This window comes from Borostomias antarcticus (genome assembly GCF_949987555.1).
Source record: "Borostomias antarcticus genome assembly, chromosome: 11".
In the NCBI taxonomy this organism is placed as follows: Eukaryota; Metazoa; Chordata; class Actinopteri; order Stomiiformes; family Stomiidae; genus Borostomias; species Borostomias antarcticus.
In genome coordinates, this window is record NC_140244.1 from 17,529,253 (window position 1) to 17,556,752 (window position 27,500).

The 27,500-nt window shown below is 46.4% G+C and overlaps 1 protein-coding gene across 1 annotated transcript in view; it reads left to right on the forward strand.

The window, feature by feature from the left end:
• The window catches only part of bsna (bassoon presynaptic cytomatrix protein a), a gene marked incomplete at both ends in the record, with an annotated part of 114,466 nt that overhangs the window by 48,403 nt on the left and 38,563 nt on the right, over window positions 1-27,500 (forward strand). Inside the window, one exon of the mRNA XM_084446111.1 lies at window positions 1-431. This exon is cut by the window's left edge and continues 850 nt beyond it. Within this exon, the coding sequence (XP_084302237.1) occupies window positions 1-431 (431 nt within the window). The remainder of the gene's footprint in view (window positions 432-27,500) is intronic.

The window sequence follows — 27,500 nt, forward strand, 5'->3', positions numbered from 1 at the left end:
ACGCCAGCTCCAAGCAGCAAGGCCAGGGGCCCCCGGGCGCCAGACCGTTCCAGATGGGGGGGCCACATGCTCAGGCGGGGAGCCCTCAAATGGGCGGCCCTCACGCGCCTGCTCAGAAACAAGGGGGCGGTCAGCAGCAGCAGTCTCCAGCGCATCATCAAAAAGCGCCTCACCAACAGCAGCAGCAGCAGAAGGGGCCACAACAACAACAACAACATCAACACGGCTCTCCCCACAGGCAGATGGGCAGACAGGAGCCCAGCCCGGCGCCCGCCCCGGCGGAGCCTGAGAAGCCGAAGGCGCTGTGTCCGCTGTGCAAGACGACGCTGAACACCGACAGCAGCGAGCCGCCCAACTACAACGCCTGCACGCAGTGCCACACCCAGGTCTGCAACCTGTGTGGATTCAACCCCACGCCTCACCTGCTGGAGGTAAGACTACTACCACTCTACCACTCTAAACACTGTATTGGAGAATACTACTTTTACCAACCTCCCCAGATGGCACGTCTAGGGGTACAGCGAAGGGGGGGGGGGGGATTATTCAAGTTCATCTTATCTATCTTATGTGTTGTGGTGGTAGTGTAAGACAAAACTACTAAGAACGATGTGATAAAACACCCAAAATAAGGAAGGTTTATTTACACACACAAACAAAATAATAATCGATCCGAGGGAATCGGAGGAACCACACGGAGCTAGCACAGGGGCCAAAGGAATGAACTCAAAACACCCTCCACACTACTGCTGTCCCTACACTATCTGGGGGGGGTTCCAGAAAGCAGGTTTAGAGAAAACTCTCTAAGGAGTTTGCTAATCCTGAGATTCGATTCAATTCAATTCAGGATTAGCAAACTCAGAGTTTTCACTAAACCCGCTTTCTGGAATACCCCCCAGTTCGAAATACTAGTCTTTTAACACAGTATTATAAAATAATGTAGTAATACTATAATATACACCTGGTAGTTATTATAAGACTATCCTCCTCTATACATGGTATTATAGAATACTGTTCTATTACTATGTAATAAATAATAAATGTTAAGGGCTTGCCCAAGGCGGGATTCAAACTCACGCTTGTGAGGTGGACACACCAACAGTTGCGCCAATAGGGACAGCCCTCTAGCACGGACTGTTAGCACTCCTTTGAGGAGTGAGTTTAACCAACTACTCGCTATCTCTACCTGGGACTCACTAGAACACGTTTTCACTCGGTTACAACTACTGTACACAGACTCTACTTCCCTAAACACAGTATTATACTAGCAGGACTCAGAGAGCACAGACCTCCGTCCATGATGCATGTCATCAGCATGTGCAATGACATTAAGGTACCAATACTTAGAAGTGAGAAATGTCAAAAGTATACTGGTGGTGCATCAGTTGGGGTTAGCCGAACGAGTGCTCTTTGGTTCTTGCTCTCTGATGTACCTCAACTACCTAGCTAGCTAGCCCTATGTATGACAGGTCCGATGGCAGTAATCTAGGATTAGAAGCTAGTTTATGGGCAGGGTTTGACACACCTGGGTAACCATTGCTACGACCTGCCTTTCCCTGAACAGCCGAGCACAACTGCGTGTAAGTAACATTAATATAGCTTCTTAAAATGTAACTAGTTAGCTAGCTAGATACAGTAGCTAGCCAACCAGATTACAACCTTCACGCAATAGCATTTTAGAATGTCTGCCATCAACCCGAGCAGGCGAAAGCACATTCTCTAGGGTTCCAATACAGCCGTCTAAAATGGATAAATAAAAACATCTCATCGGCCTACACACAATACCCCATGACAAAGTGAAAACAGGTTTTTAGAAATGTTTGCAAATGTATTACAGATTACTCCAATTACAGATTTAACAGATTCACAATGCTTTTCACAATATACAGAATTTACTTGCACACTTGCAGAGTTACAAGCTAACAAAATAGCTTGTACTGTACCAGTAATGCATTTTTTACTTTTCGGACAACTGAAGGCGTTTCCTCAAAGCCAATCAGGCTGGAATCCTTAGCACCCAGAAGGATTGGCAAAGCTCAATGTCTCCATCTAGTGGCGCTAACAAATCCAGGCACCTGTAGGATCTAACCTTTTGAGATACTAGATCTACTACACCTCAAGCTCTGCTCTTTGCAGATGTAGAAAATACATGGCTTTCCGAGTAACCTGGACTATATTTTTACTGACACACCAAGCAGTTTTTCATGTAAAAATCGAAATGTACTTTGCAATGGAAAAATGAATTGTAACAGCTCCTCTTTGGTGATGGGCTCTGGTATTACATCACACACACACACACACACACACACACACACACACACACACACACAGACGCACCAACGGAAAAGAACATTCTGAAGATTACCTTGAGTTATGAAAGGATGGATGGATGAGAAGAGGAGAAGGACCTTTGTGAATGACAACTGTCTGTTTTGTCCCTGAACTAAGCTTCCATTGCTGAATGATGGGCTTTCATGTCTTTTAAGCCTAATATCTCAACTGAGATGTTGATGGTATTTCCGGTACTGTGAAAGTTACTCGCTGTGGTTCAGTCAGATCTCCTCCCAGGGGTTTGACCTTAGAGATGTCAGAATCAGGAAGAGTGATCTCTTCCTATGGAAGCACCGATGTTCAGCCATATATTTATAATGTACATAAAAACCTGGTTAGGATACGTGTGTTAAGATACTTTTTACAACAGTTAGTTCTGGTTCTTGATTCTGATTGGCTGGAAGCCGTGTTAAAATACTTTGTAACACACACCTGGGACCGCATATCATTCCATTTTCAGTATTAATGCGCCTCCCATTTGATCCAATGCATTGTAGTTGTTGTTGTTGCTTGGCAACCCTTTTGTTAGGGGAACTATTTTGCTTGGCGGAATTGAGGGAATAATGCTTCGTTTTGAATAAATGTTAATATTTTACATTGATGTGTGTTTATTTTACACTAATAGATGTATTAACCGTTGTATAAAAGCAATAAACCACTCAAGGCCGTGTGTTATAGTGATTTTATAACAGCCAGGGGGGTTTTTGGCACTCCGCTTCGCGTCGTGCATAAAAACGCCCCGTAGATGTTATAAAATCACTATAACACGCGGCCTCTCGTGGTCACCAATTGTTAGATGCCATGGGGGTCTATGAGCGTCTGTCGGTGTGGTCTGCAGGTCTGTGAGACTAGTCTAATCTACTGTCTCTTACCCTCTACTGTGCATTCAACTCTACTAGACTCACTGTCTACTGTCATGTATCTATTAGACTCTACTGTCTTATCTCAGCTGTCTACTGTATGACTCTACTGTCCACGGCAGCAGTCAGATACAATAACCGGGTTATAAATAACTACTTTCACTATAGAGAGAGGTGGGGGGAGAAGGAGGGAGAAGGCAGCCATTCATACTATACTGTAGGTGACACTCACACACACACACACACACACACACACACAGTCAAACACACACACAGAGACATGGACACACACACGAGAGAGTGAGAGAGAGAGAGAGAGAGAGAGAGAGAGAGGAGAAAGGGACTGTAGCAGATCAGTTTAGGCGTCAGATAAAAGACGGGATGAAGCTTTTAAAAGAGAAGTATAGCACCTCCAGTGTTCTGTATGTGTGTGTGTGTGTGTGTGTGTGTGTGTGTGTGTGTGTGTGTGTGTGTGTGAGTGAGTGTGTTTTTAAAAGGATGAGAGTGGCCTTGGCCTGAAGCTTTGCATCAGGCCTGAATAGGACGAGGGAAGGAGAAGATGGTGAGGAGAGGAGAGAGAGAGGAGAAAGAGAGGAGAGGGAGGGAGAGGAGTGAGGAGAGAGAGAGGAGAAAGAGAGCAGAGGTAGGGAGAGGAGTGAGGAGAGAGAGAGGAGTGAGGAGAGAGAGAGGAGAAGGAGAGGAGAGGGAGGGAGAGGAGTGAGGAGAGAGAGAGGAGAAAGAGAGCAGAGGGAGAGAGAGGAGTGAGGAGAGAGAGGAGGGAGAGGGAGAGAGAGAGGAGAGGGAGAGGAAGAAGAGAAGAGAGGGAGAGAGGAGTGAGGAGAGAGAGAGGAGAAAGAGAGGAGAGGGAGAGAGAGAGGAGAGGGAGAGATGAGTGAGAGACAGAGAGGAGAGGGAGAGAGAGAGGAGAGGGAGAGATGAGTGAGAGACAGCGTGGAGAGGGAGAGAGAGAGGAGAGGGAGAGATGAGTGAGAGACAGAGAGGAGAGCAAAGCAAGAGAGAGAGAGAGCAGAGCTGCTGTAGCCTCCAGCCTCGCTATGGGGCTGGACCTGGACTTGTGTCTGTTAAGACCCCTGCAAACCGCAGCCCAGACAACAGCGCAGGACGGTGCATGGCGCATGGCGCTATAGGATGCGACGTGCGACGCATTCTAGTGCACTTACACACAAACTAGAGGGCAGTCTGGTATAAGACAGAGCCTGCTGGTGACCGGTTCAATTCATTTCTCTTCCATTTTAACATTAGCAGCCTAGCTATAGCCTACATTTTGATGTTAGAGCTGGGTAACCTAAAATTACCATTTCAATAAAAACGGTTATTTTAGGCTACACAAAACTCTAAAAGGCTTCCCATGAGATTATGTTCAAACACGGTGTTGAATAGCTCACTTATATGATATGCTAGATCTAACGTTAGATGTAAACTGTAGCAAAACAAATGACACATGGAACATGAGACGAGATGGACGAGATGGGAATATCCTAAAATATCCTAAAAGTAACTATATTAGCCGACTTTTAGATAGATTTAATAGACAGGCATTTCAGTGCAGCAAATCCCATGCATTAATCCAAGTTTAGGTTGGATTGCCACGTGTGTTAGCTGCCACATTTCATAAACATAGAGGCGAGTGGAAATCAATCCCGGGGCGACAGTGTCGGCTGCTGGTGGAACGGCGCCAGTGTGCGGGCTTCCATAGGAAACAATGGGAGCTACAGTGTATAATTGGTCGTTTCATGGCGCTTCGGCTGTGGTTTGCGGGGGGATTTAGGTTTGGTTTGAATGACTTTCATTGTGGAAAGATAGGGCCTATATTTTTCTGATTTAAAATAGGATTTTAAATCCTATTTTCTGATAGGATTTATTTTTGACCCCCCCCCGCGGGTCACAGTCCAAACCTTGTGTCTCTAGTACCCTCACACATGTAGCTGGCTTCATTCTTAGTTTTGTTTTCATTTTGTGTAATCCTAGCCCAAGAAATGACTGGAGGTGAATGGGTGGCTGTATTTGACCGGCTCTGTGGCGCCCCCCTCGGGTCACAGCCGGCGGGGGGCAATGCGGTGCACTCTGGGCTCTCCCCCCGCACACCCCAGTCCAAACCCTGTGTCTCTAGCACCCTCACACAGGGAGCTGGCTTCATTCTGATTTTTGTTGTAATTCGTGGATCCGGCCCGTGATTTGGATCTGTTCCAAAATTTAATGGGTTCTAAGATGGTCCATAATAGACTCTTCACCGAGTTGCATACAAATCGGCTTGGTAGTTTTTGTGTAATCATGGCCCAAAAACTGAATGGAAGTGAATGGGCAGCCCGGGTGTGTTTGGGAGGCCCGTGGACCCGACCCGTGATTCGGATCCACTCCAAAATTTAAGAGGTTCTAGGTTGGACAATGCTACACCCTTCCACTGTTCGTGAAAATCGGTCCAGTATGTTTTGCGTGATCCTGCTAACAAACGCACACGCGCCACTGAAAACATAACCTCTCACCGTGCGCTGTCGCTGGGGTGGAGGTAATAATCTGGATGGATGTGTTTCTGAGCCCCACCAAAAACAGGATGTTCAGTGGGTAATGGATTGAGGGGGAGGGGGGTGCTACTAACGTTAGCGAGTTCCAGACAGGGCTTCTATTGGGCTGTTGGCAGTGACAGCTCCTGGGCTGAATTCGATAGTTTGATTGATAGATGGATGTATTTAACGAATTTAATGCCAGTCCTGATTCCGATAGCTAGCTGACTAGCCATGGAGGAAATGTTCTGCATTTGCTGTGCAACATCAACTGTCCAGTTGTCAAAACGAATTTCCAACAAACTGATTATGCTGGCCAGCTATTTTTCCACTCAACCTCCCTCCATCCACTGCAGCTGGAGCAAACTAACCAGGCTACTGCTGATTCTCTCGTTCTATTAGGCTACTCGCTTCAAAAATTAATTAAACATACAGTACCACTAGACCGATTTTAAGTGTTGACCTGGCAATCTGCCCCAAGTATTCCAGCGCAGCTGGATAGAGAAACTATCAATTCAAATGCAGACCGACCGTTTGAGATGGAATTGAATAGTTAGGATTTCTTAAGTAAAGATACAATAGCCTATGAGATCTGAGATAGTCCAGGAACACAACCATGAGTTTACGAATAGCTACTGTAATAAGAAACATTTTCCTATAGATAGGACATCACCAACTATTTTATAAAGTGCACAGCTACAGACCTTGAAGCTACTGTACCGTTGTTACGTTGTTACATAATAAAAGTAATGAAATAATAATAATAATAATACTACTACTACTAATAATAATAATAATAATAATAATAATAATAATAATAATATAAAATAATAAGTCTTTCCTTATTTAATTTAATTTAATAGAATTGTGAAGGTACTACAGTACCTACTCAAACATCAAACAGCAGGACGGGTGACCCTTATGTTACAAGTCTGCTGCACTAACGATTGTGCCACTTGGACATTCGTTTCTTTGTGCCTTGAATCGAATAAATATATTATGCGTTGGTAAATACGTGTTGAAATGAAATAGTCCTCACTGGTTTGGTGCTATTTATTGATTGTATATTGAATGTCTTCACTCTGACTGCATCGTTGAAAATATAGGGGTTGAAAATGAGGGATTTCTGAGTATCTGGGTTTGAATCTAAAGAATGAATGAAGTCCAATCAGTTGGGAAAATGATAGCCCCTCAAATAACCAATGTCATATAGGCTACTGTCTCTGTTGTAGCTAATCCAAAAAAGCAAACTGAAAACGTAGCCACATTATAAGCAACGGCAACCAGATTGTCAGAGAAGCCTAGTAGCCTTATACACTGTAGGAGTTTACTGCCCCTGTAGCAGTGCTCTACTGCCCCTAGTGGTTGTGGGTTGTAATATTATTTTACCGCCACTGCCACTGTTGTTGTTGCTCACACCACGTGGTAGGATGAAGTATTGCAGTTTGACTGACTCTACTGTAGCAACGAGCAGGGTGGGCAAACGTTGGTCCTGTCATTCCCTTCACTCGGAGCAGGCTCTCCTCCAGCACAAGTGGGTGTGAGGCAGACAGAGGGGGCAGAGCGATGTCTCTTCCTGATCATTAAGAATAGCAAAAATGCTTCTAAGACGAATATCTTAATCTTATTGCAAGTTAGAAACGGGGTTGGATAGATAAAAAGTGCAAGGCAACGCTTATATAACCTAAATTGAAAATACATTTTCTTAACTTCTCCAACAGGCCTACTGTTAGTTTTGACCAAGCGCCACGCAGCCATCTTCATTGCGATACGCTGACGCACATTTTGCAAATAAACTACTATAAATACAAATAACTACTATACCAGAAGTCAAGGCTAAAGGACACTTTTATATTTGAAAGTTTATTTGAAAGTTTATATTTGAAATTTTTCAACATTTTGATGTTTTTTTTATAGGCATGTCGATATTTATATATTTTTATATTATGAAGTACACCAGGCATATTCTGGAATGTGTCTGAATGGAAACGTTCCATAATCAATAAGCAACATAAATAAAGACTTGAAAATAAGTAGCATTTTCTTCTCCTTACACAAAAAACACGTACTGAAAACGAACAGAAACGGTGACCCAAGAACTAAGGTACGGAGGAAGGGAGGGAGGGAGGAGAGGAGAGAGGAGAGAGAGGGGAGGAGAGGAAAGAGGAGAGAGAGGAGAGGAAAGAGAGGGGAAGAGAGAGGGGAGGAGAGAGAGGAGAGGAAAGAGAGGAGAGAGAGGAGAGGAAAGAGAGGGGAAGAGAGAGGGGAGGAGAGAGGAGAGGAGAGAGGAGAGGAGAGGAAAGAGAGGAGAGAGAGGGGAGGAGAGATTTAAAGAGAGATGAGGTGGGAGGAAAGAGAGGAGAGAGAGGAGAGGAAAGAGAGGGGAGGAGAGAGGAGAGGAGAGAGGAGAGGAGAGGAAAGAGAGGAGAGAGAGGGGAGGAGAGATTTAAAGAGAGATGAGGTGGGAGGAAAGAGAGGGGAGGAGAGAGGAGTGGAGAGAGAGAGGAGGAGATGTTTAAAGACAGATGAGGTGGGAGGAAAGAGAGGGGAGGAGAGAGAGGAGAGGAGAGAGAGGGGAGGAGAGATTTAAAGAGAGATGAGGTGGGAGGAAAAAGAGGAGAGGAGAGAGAGGGGAGGAGATGTTTAAAGAGAGAGGCAGCTGTGTGGGCAGAGGGAGTGCTCTGGGTTCTCCCTCTCCTCTACATATTTCATCAGACAGTATTTTTAAAATACCATCACTCTATGAATTATAGATGAAGGGCTGTTCTCTCTCTCTCTCTCTCTCTCTCTCTCTCTCTCTGCTCCCCCCTGGCCCTCGCTGTCTGCGCTACCATCACACACACACTCTCACACACACACTCACACATACACACACACACACGCACACACACACACACGGTCATATTTGGCTTGATTGGGGCCCAGCCTTCTGACTACTCAGGAAACACTCTCTTCTGATGAGGACCTGTAGGACCTGGCCTCATCCTGCCTCATCCTGCCTCATCCTGCCTCATCCTGCCTCCTCCTGACTCATCCTGCCTCATCCTGCCTCAGAGAAACACCCGGCCCAACCCTTCTCTCTTCTGAGGAGCGTCCTGTAGGACCTGGCCTCATCCTGCCTCAGAGAGACACCTGGCCCAACCCTTCCCTCTCCCTACCTCCTTCCTTCCTTCATACCCCCATCCTTCCTGCCTTCCTTGCTTCCTTCCTTCCTTGCTTCCTTCCTTCCATCCGTCCCCTTCTCCCTCTTTCCTGCCCTTATTTCTTCCTTTATTCCCTCCGTCCTTCTTCCTTCCTTCCCTCCCTCCTTCCTTCCTTCCTTCCTTCCTTCCTTCCTTCCTTCCTTCCTTCCTTCCTTCCTTACCTCCTTGCTTCCCTCCTAATGAGGTTGAAGCAGTGTTGAGTGTACAGGAAATAGATCGCATCTCACACGTTGCTTCTCCGTTCGCCCTGTTGTATGCAGAGGCATTCTGGGAATGTTTCATTCTGTAGAATGTTTTCAGAGCGTCTCTAGAATGATTCTAGAATGTTCCTAACCAGGAGTGAACATTCTCAGCAGCACCTATCCTGTCACCCTGTGCTTTACTGCTGCAGTATCTCTCATCTCATTGGACAATGAAAAACTACCTCCCCCTCTACCTGCCTTCGCCTGTGACACCACAGCCAGCTCTCATTGGCTAGTGGGACTGATGGTATCATGAAAGGGAACCTTTCTCTATCAACATGACCTTTCTGTGTGTGTGTGTGTGTGTGTGTGTGTGTGTGTGTGTGTGTGTGTGTGTGTGTGCGTGTGCGTGTGCGTGTGCGTGTGTGTGTGTGTGTGTGTGTGTGTATGTTGTCTCCACAGAGCCCCCGTACAAGGGCCTGATACCAGTTATCACTAAGGATTTCACTACTCTTCAGCTCACAGGATATTACCCCTCACCGAGTTTCTAAAGAATGTTGAATAAACTGGTTTGAGTAGACTCGCCTAGTCTTCCTAACGGTCTCCAATCCCTTGCTTCAACATGTAACTATACCCTGCTGTGACCTGATAGCAGCATAATAGCCATAAATCACTTTGGTTAACGACCGCTCTACTCTTTTAAGACTACAGTTGGTATGGTTGCTAGGATATTGATTAACAGTATACTTAAGTGTAAGGGAGTGTCTATGTGGGTCTAGAGTTAACCTTTAAGAACCGGTGGTGGCATGCATACACCTAACCTTTTACAATCACAGAAATAAGAAATACTTCCCCTCAGAAGCTAAGTTTCACAAGGGGAAGAGTGACGTGACAGTAGAATTATTGTCTTTTAAAAACAAATCTCAATTTTATTAAAGTTGGATAAATGTCGATTAAATGGGCTACAAGCATAAGCAAGTAAATCAAATTACAAAGTAATATATCAATAACAGGAATATATAATTAGAAGGAGTGTGATAAAGCAGGCCTAGTCTCATCGCTCACCCTATACGGCCCTGCCCTGACAACTCTCAACTTATCCCCTAGATCCCCGCTGTGATGAAACAGAGACCTCTTCCACAACGCCACTCTCCAGTAACGATTCTTCTTTTCACTCAGCAAGGTCCGGGGGAGAGAGTAGCGACTCTACTCTAGGCTGGAACCGGGGGAATCGAGTCCAAATGCCACACTGCTGGTCAGCTGGGGCATCCATATGAACGAATCCCAACATCCTCATCTTAAACATTATTTTTTATAATCTTAACTTTTAGCCTGTCACTCCTCCTTCTTTCTAAACATCACAACATTATCATCCAATCAATGGTAGATCTCACTCTTGAGGTAATCACAAGGTAGTCACACATCATCTGACTATCAACCCATACAATTATTAGCAAGTCATTATGAACATAGTCAAATACAGAAATCATATGAACTAACGATGACTCTTCATGTGAATGACTATGTACCTTTCACCTTCATGGAAGCTTCGGGGCTTTCCAAAGAAAGGAGAAACGGTACTTTTCTGCAGAAAGAGGCACGGCCCTGTCTTATGATTATAGTTACAAAGGTCACACAGAGTTAGAACACTTACTTTACTTTATGATTGACTTGTGTTAATATTGTTAACTTTCACAGAATAAGTTCTGATTACAATGCTAGCAACATTGATTCACTCATAAATGGTTACCTCTTTAAAAGTTGGAATCTATGTCAACCTCTTTCCCTGCAAAGTCGTCATCCAAGTCGCCTCCTTCCTGTACGACATTTCCCTTCAAGAATTCTCCACTTTCTCCTCCGGATCCTCTCCCTGATCCCCGATGATGACCTCCCCTGAGCCCGACAGCTACTCTGGGGGTGGTAGAACTCGAGTGCCCCCACCCTTGGTCAACTGCCACGGTGGCATTAGAGGACGAATCTTCTTCCCCTTTCCCCTCCTACCCTCCATCTGATCCCTGAGGTCCTCCCGAGGTCGCCCTTTATCTCTCAGTTGGTTGGGTGACCAGGGTCGCTCCCTGTAGCCCCTCTTCTTCTCTGGCCACCTCTTCTCTAGAGGCGCATACTTGTGGGGTGCACGGCCCCCACCGTCCATCTCTCTATATAAAGGATGGTATCGGGGACCACCCTCCGTGGGCACAGGAGGCACAGACTGAACGGGGGCCCCAGGAGGCTTTACCTCCGGGACCTCTGGTGAAGGCTGGGCCGGCGGCCCTGGCCTAGACTCACAAGGCCATGGTCGGGCACCCTCAGGCTCACGGGGGTGTGGTTGGGGGTCCGGGGATTGCAACTCTCTATCTTTCTTGACAGTGTGTGTGTGTGTGCGTGTGGGTGTGTGCGCGCACGCGTGTGTATGTGCATGTGGGTGTGTGTGTGTGTGTGTGTGTGTGTGCAGCAAGGTTATTATAGTTAATGAAAACTAACTAAAAGACGAAAACTAGGTGTGAAAAAACATTTTAGTTAACTGAAATAAAAATAAGAACTAGGGTTTACAAAAAAACGATAACTAACTAAAACTGTATTGTGTGTTTACAAAACTAACTAAAATAAACTAAAATTGTAAAGAAAATGTCCTTAGTTTTAGTCTTTTTCATTTCATACATAAGCCTAATATTTTGGGTGGATATGAAATCTATCCTCCATTATTTCTTTAGCTGTGCCGCTGCGCAGAAGTAATCTGACGTTCGCCAGATGGTTTGTTTTGCACAGCGTGAAACAACATGAGCTCACAAGATCAGGATGGTCTCACGAGGCTAGCGCAGAAAAAAAAAACTAAAACTAATACTGAAACTAATAAAAACTAAACTAAAACTAAGCATTATCAAAAAATACAAACTAAACTAAACTAGCAAATCTGCTTTAAAAACTAATTAAAACTAAACTGAAATTGAACACAAAAAGTTAAAACGATATAAAAATAAAAAATAATGAAAAAAGCAAAACTATTATAACCCTGGTGTGCAGTGATAGCTCTGTCAGCCGTGGCGTTGCAGGGTGGACCGGGACATGAATGCACATGAATGGGAACCAGAGGACAACACAGGCAGGCTCTACACACTTAAACACACACACACACACACATTCAGCCTCTTCAGCCTCCACCATCTCCTACAGCTGCTTCCTCCTATTCACCTCAACACACACACAATCTTTCTGATCATATACAGTACAGTATATCTGTCTGATCGTGTGTGTCTTTCTGATCGTGTGTGTCTTTCTGATCATGTGTGTGTCTTTCTGATCGTGTGTGTGTTTTTCTGATCGTGTGTGTCTTTCTGATCATGTGTGTGTGTCTTTCTGATCGTGTGTGTGTTTTTCTGATCATGTGTGTGTGTCTTACTGATCGTGTGTGTGTCTTTCTGATCGTGTGTGTGTTTTTCTGAACGATCCAGGTGGAGATTAGTCTTTTGGTCAGGCAGTGTGTGTGTGTGTGTGTGTGTGTGTGTGTGTGTTAGGTGTGTGACCAATTGAACTGATTGGACTGAATTCATCAAACCTTGATGACCAACTAACTGTGTCATCTGTGGTCATTAAGGGTTGGCTGGTGTGTGTGTGTGTGTGTGTGTGTGTGTGTGTGTGTGTGTGTGTGTGCAGCAAGGTTATTATAGTTAATGAAAACTAACTAAAAGACGAAAACTAGGTGTGAAAAAACATTTTAGTTAACTGAAATAAAAATAAGAACTAGGGTTTACAAAAAAACGATAACTAACTAAAACTGTATTGTGTGTTTACAAAACTAACTAAAATAAACTAAAATTGTAAAGAAAATGTCCTTAGTTTTAGTCTTTTTCATTTCATACATAAGCCTAATATTTTGGGTGGATATGAAATCTATCCTCCATTATTTCTTTAGCTGTGCCGCTGCGCAGAAGTAATCTGACGTTCGCCAGATGGTTTGTTTTGCACAGCGTGAAACAACATGAGCTCACAAGATCAGGATGGTCTCACGAGGCTAGCGCAGAAAAAAAAAACTAAAACTAATACTGAAACTAATAAAAACTAAACTAAAACTAAGCATTATCAAAAAATACAAACTAAACTAAACTAGCAAATCTGCTTTAAAAACTAATTAAAACTAAACTGAAATTGAACACAAAAAGTTAAAACGATATAAAAATAAAAAATAATGAAAAAAGCAAAACTATTATAACCCTGGTGTGCAGTGATAGCTCTGTCAGCCGTGGCGTTGCAGGGTGGACCGGGACATGAATGCACATGAATGGGAACCAGAGGACAACACAGGCAGGCTCTACACACTTAAACACACACACACACACACATTCAGCCTCTTCAGCCTCCACCATCTCCTACAGCTGCTTCCTCCTATTCACCTCAACACACACACAATCTTTCTGATCATATACAGTACAGTATATCTGTCTGATCGTGTGTGTCTTTCTGATCGTGTGTGTCTTTCTGATCATGTGTGTGTCTTTCTGATCGTGTGTGTGTTTTTCTGATCGTGTGTGTCTTTCTGATCATGTGTGTGTGTCTTTCTGATCGTGTGTGTGTTTTTCTGATCATGTGTGTGTGTCTTACTGATCGTGTGTGTGTCTTTCTGATCGTGTGTGTGTTTTTCTGAACGATCCAGGTGGAGATTAGTCTTTTGGTCAGGCAGTGTGTGTGTGTGTGTGTGTGTGTGTGTGTGTGTTAGGTGTGTGACCAATTGAACTGATTGGACTGAATTCATCAAACCTTGATGACCAACTAACTGTGTCATCTGTGGTCATTAAGGGTTGGCTGGTGTGTGTGTGTGTGTGTGTGTGTGTGTGTGTGTGTGTGTGTGTGGGGGGGGGGGGGGGGGGGGGGGGGAGGGTGGTGGGGGGGGGGGGGGTAGAAACAGCAAGCAGAATGAGGTCATCAGAGGTAGTCTCCTGCCTGTCACCAAGGAGTTCACAGCTGCCGTGAAAGGTGTGACAAAATGACCACGTCTCCTCCACCTGTGTGTGTGTGTGTGTGTGTGTGTGTGTGTCTGAAAGAGAGAGAGAGAGAGAGAGAGAGAGAGAGATATTCAACATTAGTAGCAGCCTGCTGTTGACACTCATATGAACAGGAGAGGTGGGCAGCTACACACAGACACTCACACACACACACACACAGGCACACACGCACACACACACATGCACAAACACACACACACACACACACACACACACACACATAAAGAGTCACAGATGGTCAGAGACGGCCAAATCACAGCCATTCTCATCCACTTTAGACTCCCCATCAATCCTGACATACTGATGTTTGTGTATGTGTGTGTGTGTGTGTGTGTGTGTGTGTGTGTGTGTGTTAGAGGTCGACCGATTATGGGTTTTAGGCCTACATGCTGATGCCGATTTTGAAAGCAAGCAGGGTGGCCGATGGCCGATATATAAGGCTGATATCACGCCGCCGTCCCCCTTCCCCCCCATCTGATAAAATACAACTAATGTTTTTTGTTTTGGCATTACGGCACTCCCTGCTCCCTTGCCTCCACCCTTGTCTGCCCCTGTGCGCTGCTCGGTGCGTCTGCCCTCCACAGTACTAGCCTACACTCAGTCTCCCTGGGCTCTGATGCTTCCGGGACTTCAGCATGCCAGAGAATTGCGTGCCCAACTCAGACAGCAGCAGCGAGCAGGGCAGGTTCCTGTTTTACACCTGGCTCCCATCACTAATCTCCCTACCTGTCATCACTGATAACCATCCCTACAAGAACCCAGTCTGCACTCAGCGTGATGAGTGAAAAAAAGGTTCTAGCTCCACTCCCGTCTGATGGTGTGTCTGATCATAATAATCTTGTTTAGTTGTTAGCTATAACTTGCAGCATACGTTATGCAGGGAAAATACCTATTTACACTGATACTAGCTTGCTAGCTAGCCTAGTAGCTAGTTAGCGCTATGCTAACATTAGCGCTATGCTATGGTTAGCTAGCTTGTGCTGGCTAACATTAGCTAGCAAGACTAGACGAGCTGGCTAGCTAACCTTAGACCTGCTACCTACTAAGAGTCAGACTAACTAATAGTTATGCTGTGTTCCATTCCTCTGGGAAGTTGTGAGGTGCACTAGCTGATGTTAGCTAGCATGATGAGTTGGCTAGCTAACATTGCATCCAATGTAACGTTACAAGCTCAACTACCAAGACTGCTAACGTTCGCTAGCAAGATGTACATGTATACATACAGCCGCTGGCGCTGGCTAGCGGTCCTGTCGGTTCGTTGGTGGCGTGGTATGTGAGTGGCAAGCCACCAAATCACCGACGGAGGACCGCCAGCAGCACCAACGGTGGCCCCGCTGCCTAGCCACTGATCACGCCATAGCGGGGTCGCCGCGGCTCCCATCGGTGGACCACCAAGCTGGTCGTCAGCGGGCCGCTGGCTGCCCACAGATGATCTGCTAGCTGGGTAATGTCGCATGTTTTACCCAACTCTCTCTAGGTTAGGTTAATATCCCAAATTACAATACCCGACGTTATTCACTCAAAAAGACAAGAATCGATCGAATTACAGAAAGTAAACATTGTATAAAAGTGTCCACATAAATGTATTGAGCTTCAAAAGGTAGTTTTTAGGCTTACCATTTTGTCTCAGGTGTAATCTGTCCACACACAGCCTTCGAGAGCACGTTCCCACTTTCGACTATTATCACTGCGTTACGATCATTCCACGTGGAAGTGGCATGCGCTAAGATCATTCCGCTGCGGGCAGAGACATGTGTGCACTCTGCAGACAATTGTTTTATATCGGCCTCATGAGCACAGAGATCGGCCTATGCCGATTACCTAAAAAGGGCATATATCGGCCCGATTAATCGGCCGGCCGATTGTTCGGTCGACCTCTTGTGTGTGTGTGTGTGTGTGTGTGTGTGGGTTTGATCAACAGTAGTCTAAGGCAGGAGGGGTGAGAGAAACATGACAGCTGACTCAGAATACACAGCAAGCCAGCCAACCAACCAACCAACACCACACACACACACACACACACACACACATGCACACACACACATGCACGCACATGCACACAGACTCACACACACACACACACACACAAGTACACAGTCTGCTGCAAGATCTGAATGAACAGCTAGTGACTGGGTCCGTGTGTCTGTGTGTGCGTGTGTGTGTGTGTGTGTGGGTGTGTGTGTGTGTGTGTGTGTGCGTGTCTGTGCTCTGAAAAGCCATCGTCATTCATGTGTGATAATTACCATTCATAGAGAGGACAGTGGGTGATTAATAACCGAGTCTCTCTGAGAATGCTACAGAGTGTGTGCGATAATTAGCATGTCCGCTTATAATGTCTGTAATCTCTGTGACGGACATGCACGCGTGCCCATGCGTGTGTGTGTGTGTGTGTGACGGACACACCGAGCCTGTCCTCTTCCTGCCGGCGTCAGAGGCTGTAAATAAAGCAGCCGTCAGCGCCTGGACGGCCTGGTCTCTCCAGGAGAGACACCGAGGACAGGACCAGGAGACACCCACGCTGGAGAGAGAGGGAGGGAAGGAGGGGAGAGGAGGGAGGGAGGGAGAGGGGGATGGATGGAGGAAGAGGGGGTGGGAAAGAGTGAGGGAGAAGAAGAGAGAGAGGTGGATAGAGGCGGGGAGGGAGAGAGAGAGGGAGGGATATAGAGAAAGAGAGATGGCGGAAGGGGGGAGGAAGTGAGAGAGAGAAGGAGGTAGTCCATGGAATGGAGAGAAGAGCATAGGATATTGTAAAACAGAGAGAGAGGGGGGGAGAGGAGGAGAGAGAGATGAGAGGAGAAGTGGAGGGAACAGGATGAGCATGGGGGGAGAGAAAGGAGGTCATGTAATGACTGAGAAAGGGAGAGAGAGAGAGAAGGAAGCAAGAGAGGGAGAAAGAGAGATAGAGCGAAAGAGTGGGAGAAAGAGACGAGAGAGAGGTTTCATCTTTATGGACAGTAGATAATTAGGCCCCATTGGCACACTTAGAGAGAGAGAGAGAGAGAGAGTGTGTGTGTGTGTGTGTGTGTGTGTGTGTGTGTGTGTGTGTGTGTGTGTGTGTGTGTGTGTGTGTGTGTGTGTGTGTGTGTGCGCGTGCGTGCGTGCGTGTGTGTGTGCGTGAGTCCGTGCGTAGCTCACTCATTAGTGCGCATTTTCTATCAGCTGTTCCAACCAATTCTTCAGTAAAGCTGCAGATCCAGCCTTCAATTCAGATGAAGCCTTGCTCCTCTCACTCTGTTTTTCTCTCTCTATCCCTCTCTCTCTCCCTATCTCTCCTTCTCTCTCCCTCTCTCTCTCCCTCTCTCTCTCTCCCACTCTCTCTCCCTCTCTCTCTCTCTCCCTCTCCCTCTCTCTCTCTCTCCCTCTCTCTCCTCTCTCCCTCTCTCTCTCTCCCTCTCTCACTCTCTCTCTCCCTCTCTCTCCCTCCCTCGCTCTCTCTTTCTGCCCGTCTTTCTCCCTGACTATCTCTCTCTCTCTCTCTCTCTGAGGCCTAGGAATACTGAGCTAATTGGATTCCGTTTCTGCCTCGTTCTCGTTCTGCCAGTGATTGACTCGGGCAGAGCTTATCGCTGCTTTGATAGGCCGTGATAAACGTACATTCACAGAGGAAGCACCTAAATAAGTAGTCATGAATATTCATGAGGCTGCTAATCTTTCTCTCCTGCAGCCTGTGGTTGGGTGGCTCTAATGTTCAGGTGTGGTAGAATCTCCAGAGTCGTCGTGGATTTGAACAATAGCAGTGCAGCTTTTACAACCCAGTGATGATTTGTTGAACTGAAATGAATATCTCCACAAAATCATACATCGGCTTCTGCTGTTTTGCTACAAAAGGACAGTCAGATAAAGACTTATTCTATGTTCTTTATCTTGTTAAAGAGGAGAGGAGAGAGGAGAGGAGAAGACAGGAGTGTGTTCCTTATTAAGAAAATCCTCAGCATGTCCCTCCTACTGTAGCACAATGGGAGTAATAGACTGTCCTTTTGTAACCAAACTGCAGAAGCAGAATTGTGAATGATTTTCTTTTTTAAATGAGATGCACTTGTGAGTTCTGGTGAGTAGTACTAGCACACTGACTTCCTATGTTAAATGCAATTATTGTAAGTTGCTCTGGATAAAAGCATCTACTAAATCATACAGTAATAATAATAATAATAATAGTGTCATTTAATGATGTAATGTCGATACAGTACATACGTACACAGAGAGCTCAGAGCTCAGAGCGTTAACTTCATCCTGTTGTGTGGAACCCCCTCTCCAGTGGTTCAGCCCAGTCTATCACCCCTCCAAGGAACAGATGGTCTCTTCTACAGAAGTAGAGTTGAGCCACAGAACTCTTAATGGACAGAACACATCTACGCTTTATTAGCAATACAACACAAATAGTCCTCTTCCTCTCTCCTCTCCTCCCCTCCCTTCCTTTCTCCTCTCCCCTTTCCTCTTTGTCTCTTCTCCTCCCTCCCCCTCTTCTCTCTTCTCCTCTCCCCTACCCTCCTCTCTTGTCCTCTCCCTTCCTCCTCTCCTCTCATCTCCTCTTCTCTCTCCTCTCCTCTCATCTCCTCTCTTTCCTCTCTCATCTTCTCTCTCCTCGTCTCTCTCCTCTCTTCTCTCTCCTCTCTCCTCTTCTCTCTCCTCTCTTCTCTCTCCTCTCTCCTCTTCTCTCTCCTCTCTTCTCTCTCCTCTTCTCTCTCCTCTTCTCTCTCATCTCCTCTTATCTTCTCCTCTCCTCTCTCCTCTTCTCTCTCATCTCATCTCCTCTCTCCTCTTCTCTCCTCTCTCCTCTCCTCTTCTCTCTCCTCTCCTCTCTCCTCTCCTCTCATCTCCTCTCTCCTCTTCTCTCCTCTTCTCTCTCATCTCCTCTTCTCCTCTCCTCTCTCCTCTTCTCTCTAATCTCATCTCCTCTCTCCTCTTCTCTCTCCTCTCCTCTCTCCTCTCCTACCTCTCTCCTCTCTTCTCTTCCCTCTCATCTCCTCTCCTCTTCTCCCTCCTCTCCTCTCCTCTTCTCTCTCCTCTTCTATCTCATATCTCCTCGTCTCTCTCCTCTCTCCTCTCCTCTTCTCCTCTCCTCATCTCTCTCCTCTCTCCTCCCTCCTCTCCTCTTCTCTCTCCTCTCCTCTTCTCATCTCTCCTCCCTCCTCTTCTCTCTCCTCTCCTCTTCTCCTCTCTCCTCTCCTCGTCTCTCTTCTCTCCTCTCCCCTCTCTCCTCTCTCCTCTCTCCTCTCTCCTCTCTCCTCTCCTCGTCTCTCTCCTCCCTCCTCTCCTCTCTCCCCGCCCCCCCACCCAGAGGTCAGCCCTACTCAGCTCCTGACTCATTTATCAAGCCTAACTCTGCTCGGCCCTTTTTAGAGCCTCTGTAATATTTAGAGAGTTGTAAAACTGCAAGAGGGGCAAGTTTGACATGTTTTCACAGGCAGTTCTTCAAATTAGTCATCATCTTCATCATCATTATTCGGCTTGGATAAACACACACACACACACACACTCACACACACACACTCACACTCACACACACTCAGATGCTGACAAACAACTTCTCACTGAAACTTTCCGTCCTGCTGATCACGTGCTGTTCTCTCAACACCAGCCCTGGCCGAGGGAGAGAGAGAGAGAGAGAGAGGGAGAGAGAGAGAGAGAGAGAGAGAGAGAGAGGGAGAGATGCGAACGAGAGGGAGAGAGAGAGAGAGGGAGAGAGAGAGGGAGAGAGAAAGAGAGAGACAGAGACGAGAACGAGAGAGAGAGAGAGAGACGCGAACGAGAGAGAGAGAGGGAGATAGACCCAAACGAGAGGAAGAGAGAGAGAGAGAGGCCAGTGAAATAGAGAGGGAAGAGAAAGAGAAATAGGGTAGAGAGAGAGAGAGAGCATGGTAGAGAGAGAGAGAGAGAGAGAGAGAGAGAGAGCATGATAGAGAGAGAGAGAGAGAGAGAGAGGTGGATTCTGTTTGTGTTCATATCAAAGCCAAACAAATTGATCCACTGTTAGACCGCATGGCAACCCCTCGTTGAGTGAATCCTAAGCCGAGTAGTGTGTTTGGTGTGTGTGTGTCTGTGTGTGTCTGTGTGTGTATGTGTGTGTGTGTGTGTGTGTGTGTGTGTGTGTGTAACCCCAAATGGTGGAGCAGAAGGATCTCACGCTTGTATTTTCTATCAAGCAAAACGTGACAAAACATGTTCCTTTGAAGACATGCACACTCACATGCACATACACACACAAACACACACACACACACACACGCACATACACACACACAGACATGCACGCGCCAAATCATGACTCATTAGCGAATCTCAATGACTCAGACTGGTTGTGTCGTCCTTCTCATCTATCTCTCCTCTCTTTCTCTCATCTATCTCTCCTCCCTTTCTCTCATCTATTTCTCCTCTTTCATCTGTCTCTCCTCTCTTTCTCTCCTCTATCTCTCCTCTCTTTCTTCTCGTTTATCTCTCCTCTCTTTCTCTCGTCTCTCTCTCCTCTCTTTCTCTCATCTATCTCTCCTCTCTTTCTCTCATCTATCTCTCCTCTCTTTCTCTCATCTATCTCTCCTCTCTTTCTCTCATCTATCTCTCTTCTCTTTCTCTCATCTATCTCTCCTCTCTTTCTCTCATCTATCTCTCCTCTCTTTCTCTCATCTATCTCTCCTCTCTTTCTCTCGTCTATCTCTCCTCTCTTTCTCTCATCTATCTCTCCTCTCTTTCTCTCATCTATCTCTCCTCTCTTTCTCTCATCTACTGTATCTCTCCTCTCTGTCTCGTCTATCTCTCCTCTCTTTCTCTTATCTATCTCTCCTCTCTTTCTCTTGTCTATCTCTCCTCTCTTTCTCTCATCTCTCTCCTCTCTTTCTTCTCGTCTATCTCTCCTCTCTTTCTCTCATCTATCTCTCCTCTCTTTATCTCATCTATCTCTCCTCTCTTTCTCTCATCTATCTCTCCTGTCTTTCTCTCGTCTCTCTCTCTCTCTTTTTCTCTCACCCATCCTCTGCTTCTCTCAGAGAGTTAGTGGCACAGACACACGCTGAACTCCATGTTAACAAGACCTCAGGGCAGAGAGGCCTCAATCAGTTGAGTGCTCATGTTCTGTGTGTGTGTGTATGTGTGTGTATGCACCTTGTTTCTGTGTGTGTGTGTGTGTGTGTGTGTGTGTGTGTGTGTATGCACCTTGTTTCTGTGTGTGTGTGTGTGTGTGTGTGTGTGTGTGTGTGTGTGTGTGTGTGTGTGTATGCACCTTGTTTCTGTGTGTGTGTGTGTGTGTGTGTGTGTGTTGTGATGCGTCTAGTGCAGTAGGTAGAGGGAAGGCGCATGCCTACTTCCCGCCAGCTTGCCACCCTCTCTCTTACAGCTCACTGCCGCTGGCGCCCCCTTGTGATGAACAGATGAGTCGCCTTGCGTGTGAGTCTTCCCTTCACCAGTACCCAGCCTCTCCTTCACCAGTACCCAGCCTCTCCTTCACCAGTACCCAGCCTCTCCTTCACCAGTACCCAGCCTCTCCTTCACCAGTACCTAGCCTTACCTTCACCAGTACCCAGCCTCTCCTTCACCAGTACCCAGCCTCTCCTTCACCAGTACCCAGCCTCTCCTTCACCAGTACCCAGCCTCTCCTTCACCAGTACCCAGCCTCTCCTTCACCAGTACCCAGCCTCTCCTTCACCAGTACCTAGCCTTACCTTCACCAGTATCCAGCCTCTCCTTCACCAGTACCCAGCCTCTCCTTCACCAGTACCCAGCCTCTCCTTCACCAAGACTCTTGCCAGGCCTCTTCGTGGCCACACACGGTAACCTGGTGCCTCGAGGCCCTAGGCTAACGATCAGGGGATCTCGGAGTTGCAGTGGTCCCCAGACCAACCAACCGCTGTCTAGACCACCGTAGGCGGTCCTCCGACAGACTGGAGCCCCGGCAGCCTCCTGCAGCAGTGATTATCTCCTTGCCATCGGAATCCAACTCTCCACTGCAAAGGAGTGATGTTGGAGCTTCAGTGCGCAGGTATCTGCTACTGGTTCACTGAGCCCCTTTCAAGTCTACTGGCGATGGGGTGCCTGGTGGGGGCAGGACTGAGTGATCTGGAAGCTCCTCGCTAGCTCCCTGCACAGCAGCGGCACAGAGCTATCATGGTCATCAGCAGCCGGGATTGAGTGGCAGCTGCTTCCGGAAGATTCCTGTGTGTCTGAGCAGCCATATTAAAGACCCACACTGGGGAAAGATCTAGAAAGGGTGACCTAAACATTGCCCTCTCAGACTGGATAGGATACCGCGCCTATCGGGACATTCCACTCAGCGGTCGAAAACAAGAAAAGCAAAATATATCCCTACAACTTGCAACATGGAATATCAGGACCCTCTTGGACTCTAGCCACAACACCGACAGGCCTGGTCGAAGAATGGCATCGATCACAGCAGAGCTGAAGCGCTTCAACGTTGATATCGCTGCTCTAAGTGAGACCAGATTCCTGGGTGAAGAATCGCTCAAGGAAGAGGGAGAGGGCTACGCCTTCTTCTGGAAAGGTTACCCCTTAGAACAGGGGTGTCCAAACTGCGGCCCACGGGCCAACTGCGGCCCGCTGTCCATTTTTAATTGGCCCACAGCAAATTAAAATAATATAATGGAATATGGCCCAAACATGAAACGTGTGCTTGACTGTACTGCACTTCTTAGTTCTAACACTAGGTGGAGCAAGCTTGAACAAGGCAGCGTCTCCACAAAACAAGATTAATCCCCCCAAAAAGTGCCAGCGGTGACCAAAAATGGCGGAATCAAAGAAACGTAAGGTAGCGAGCGAGTGCAGAAAATTTCAGACACGGTGGGAAAATGAATACTTTTTCAAAGAAGTGAAAGGGAAGTGTGTCTGCTTGATTTGCAACGAAACTGTTGCAGTGATGAAAGAGTATAATGTCCGACGGCACTATGAAACCAAACATCAAACCTACGCGTCCTACACTGGCGCCGAAAGAGAACAGAAAGTTAAGCAAATGGCAGCTAGCCTGCTAGCTCAACAACAGTATTTTGTCCGTGCTAACAAAGCACAAGAAAATGCCACAATAGCTAGCTACGAGGTAGCTCAACTCATTGCCCAGCACGGGAAACCTTTCTCAGATGGCGACTTCGTTAAACAGTTCTTCACTGAAGTTGCAGGAATAATGTGCCCGGAAAAACTGCAGGAATTCAGCAGCGTGAGCATGTCCAGAAACACAGTTGTGCGCCGAATCGAAGACTTGTCAGCTAACGTAAAACACCAACTGTCAGATAAAGCTTGTGCTTTTGATTTTTACTCGATTGCATGTGATGAGAGCACAGATGCCACAGACACCGCACAGCTGTTAATTTTTTTGCGGGGAGTTGATGATAACTTTGGCATCACGGAGGAGCTGCTTGATCTTAGGAGTCTAAAGGGCACAACAACGGGTAAGGATATTTTTGAAGCTGTGTCAGATGCAGTTGACAAGATGGGACTTAAATGGGACAAGCTGTGTGGAGTTACAACGGATGGAGCTCCAGCTATGACCGGAGAGCGCAAAGGAATGACCGCTATGCTGTGCAACAAGGTGCAGGAGAGTGGAGGTGAGGTTGTGAAAATGCACTGTATCATCCACCAAGAAGCCCTCTGTGCCAAGACAGTCCAGCTTGGTGATGTGATGAACACTGTTGTGAAAACGGTAAACGTAATTCGAGCCCGAGGGCTTTACCACAGAGAATTTCAAGCTTTCCTATCTGACGTCGATGCTGAATACGGGGACCTACTGTACCATTGTGAAGTGCGCTGGCTAAGTCGCGGCTCCGTGCTGCAGCGGTTTTATGCCCTGAGGTCCGAAATCGACCAGTTTTTGAAAGAAAAGAACCGACCTCTTCATGAGCTGAGTGACCCTCTATGGTTGGCCGACCTAGCATTTTTAGTTGATCTTACTGGTCATCTTAACTCACTGAACAAGAGCCTACAAGGCAAAGACCAGCTTGTGCCACAACTTTATGTGCAGATGAAAGCATTCTGTGTGAAACTCCGTCTCTTTGAGACACAGCTATGTAACTTCAATGTTGCGCACTTCCCCACGCTGTCCGAAATCAAACGTGTTTTTCCAGAGGCCAATATTTCTGCTAAAAAAGGGAATATGTGTCTGTGATCACATCTCTCATAACAGAATTTAGTCGGCGCTTCCAAGATTTCTCTATCATTGAGAAAGAGATCAATCTGTTCTCGACTCCCTTCCTGGTGGATGCAGAAGAAGTGGAAGAGAGTCTGCAGTTAGAACTTATCGAAATGCAGTGTGATGATTCTCTGAAAAATCAACATCAGTTTCTCTCCCTACCCGACTTCTACCGGAGCTTGGAAAAGGACAAGTTTCCTTTGATGAGACGCCATGCAAAAAGAATGATGAGTCTGTTTGGCTCCACATACATATGTGAGCAAACATTTTCACTATTAACTCTGAACAAAAGCAAACTGAGAACCAAAATGACCGACAGCCATCTCTGTGATGTCCTCCGCATCTCAACCACTAAACTTCCTCCTGACCTGCCAGCCATCCTTCAGTCCAAAGCACAGCATCACTGCTCCCACTGAGTGCAACATTGTTCCCATTATAGGTGAGTTAAAAATACAGCATTACACAGTATTCATGTGTAAATAAGTCAAATTAATTGATAAATTCAGTCAATTTAAGTTGATAACATTTTCCAACAAACATCAATCTGTTAACAAGCCCAGTAACATATTTGCATAACAAGCTTGAAAAATACCTACATTTGATTGATTTTGCTAACTTTAATATATCACCTCATATATATATATGCCTTTATTGAGTGGCCCAGCCCTTTATACTTTTTTCCGTATGTGGCCCTCTGTGAAAAAAGTTTGGACACCCCTGCCTTAGAAGGACAACACCTGCATGGTGTGGGCCTGGCCATCAAGAACTGCCTCCTGCCAAATCTGACTGAGACACCGTCTTAAGCGAAAGGCTTACGTCCGTGGAGAGCACCATACGCTCCTCAGTGCTTATGCACCAACCCTTCCATCAGAACAGGACGTGAAAGACCGCTTCTGCGAGATGCTGGATGAGGCCCTCCACAATGTCCCCAAACATGATCTTGCTGTTGGGTGACATCAATGCAAGAGGGGGGAAGGACAGTAACATTTGCAGAGGAGAGAAGAGCTAGATGAGAGAAAGAGGAGAGACAGATGAGAAGAAAGAGAGGAGAGATAGACGAGAAGAAAGAGAGGAGAGATAAACGAGAAGAAAGAGAGGAGAGATAGACGAGAGAAAGAGGAGAGACAGATGAAAGAGAGGAGAGACAGACGAGAAGGACAATGCAACCAGTCTGAGTCACTGAGACTCACTAATGAGTCATGATTTGGTGTGTGCGTGTGCGTGTGTGTACAGTATGTGTGTGTGTGCATGTGAGTGAGCAAAGTCCTGGCAAAAACATGCTCCACAGGCGTATTAATAGCATCACTGAAGACCAGCTACCAGAATCCCAGTGTGGGTTCCGCAAAAACCGAAACGCAGTGGACATGATTTTTACCTCACGGCAGCTGCAGGAAAAGTGCTGTGAACAGAACCAAGACCTGTTCATGGTCTTTGTGGATCTCTCCAAGGCGTTTGACACTGTACATCAGGGGTATTCAATTACGAATTCAGTTGGGCCAGATTTTAAAATCAAGAAATTTAGCTGGGCCAGACATTTTTTTGTGGGCAGACAACAGCAGGTAATGACAAATTCAAACCAACACAAATAATGTAATGAAAAACAAGCAATATTTATTTTGTGTTTCCCTTTTAATTTTGTAGATGCAATGATTTTGAGATCATTTTGGAAAGTTAGCCTGGAGAGTCGGGTGTTTCTCCGGACATTGCTAATCTTTAAGTACCCCAACGCACTCAATCAAAATTAAACACATTGGATTGGCATTTGGATTTTGGGGTAAAATAATATAGAGAATAGTAAGTATTTTTCAGTCAAGGCAGGGTTAAACTGACGGTTTTCATTGTCAATTTTACATTTCAGGATCGAGAGAGACATGTTTTCAGTTGATATCGAACTACACAAGCTACTGGGCGTTACTACCACGTTACTAGACACACTACCAAACAACGCGCTGATTGGATTGAATATTGCTTGGCGACGAGCAGTGTTGAATTCACGTTCTGGTGTACATCATGAGAGTCCTCCTGCAGGACATCTGCCCAGTGATGTTTGTCAACATCCTGCGGTGGTTCCATGATGGGATGATGGCCAAGGTCGTAGTAGCTAGTTAGCCTACTGTATTAAACCTCTACTTGTCCCGATACCTTGTTCCATATGAGTTAACAGATATAGACCCAACATCAGTTACAGAGATAGATACTATAGATAGATTTGTTCGTAATAATTAAATTACAACCAGACGGAGAACAAGGAGTTTGAGAACAAGGTAGGCTCATCTAATGTCCCAGATGAGCTACAGCAATGGGTCAATGAGTAGTATTACTGCACCCTCTATGGGCGTGCGAGCGGTGGTGCGGAATGCCGCAGACGGTCCGTTGGGATCCCACGGGTCAGGTGACTATTCCCAAGTTCTTACATCTGTAGACTGAAATCTGCTTCCTTTGGAGTCGGTACTGGTGTAAGACAGGGATGCGTCCTCGCGCAAGTCCTCTTTAACGTCTTTCTGCTCGGTGTACAACACATGGAAGAGAGGACTGGGGTTACCCTGGGGGACAGACTGGATGGGAAACTCTTCAACATGAGGAGCTACAACAAAGCTCCAGTCTGTACGCATACCGGAGCTCCAGGATGCTGATTGGCCCTTGTGGCTCAGACCCAATCAAGCAGCAGGACATCCCAGACCCAATCAAGCAGCAGGACATCCCAAACCCAATCAAGCAGGCCTCATCCTCCTTTGGGCAGCTGAGGAAAAGAGTCTATGATAACATTGACCTATGATAGAGTCTATGATAACATTGACCGCACCAAAATTGCAGTTTACGAGGCAATATGCATTTCCTCTCTCTGGTATACGGCTGGGAAACATCTACACCCGCCATCTGAAGATGCCTAAGTCATTTCACATAAAGTGCCTCCAGTGCATCTTAGAGCTGAGCTGGCAGGACCATGTTCTGCACTGTGGTCTTTCAGAGAACCAGCTGCAGGAGAATAGAGGCCACCATCACGCACCACCAACTGACATGGCCCGGCCATGTTACTAGAATGCCAGCCGGTCGACTGCCGCGCCACACCCTGTATGGCCGCTCCACCTAGGCCATTGTTCTGCTAGGGGGTCCGAAAAATAGGCTGAAGGACCAACTAAAGACCTCCCTAACGAAGTGTGGAGTAACACCCACCTCCCTGGAAGCTGCCACTGCCGATCGCTCCTCTGACGTGGACTCCAACAAAGAGCACAACTCGCAGAGAACAGAATAAAACGCCACCAGGGAAGAAGACAGAGAAGAAAG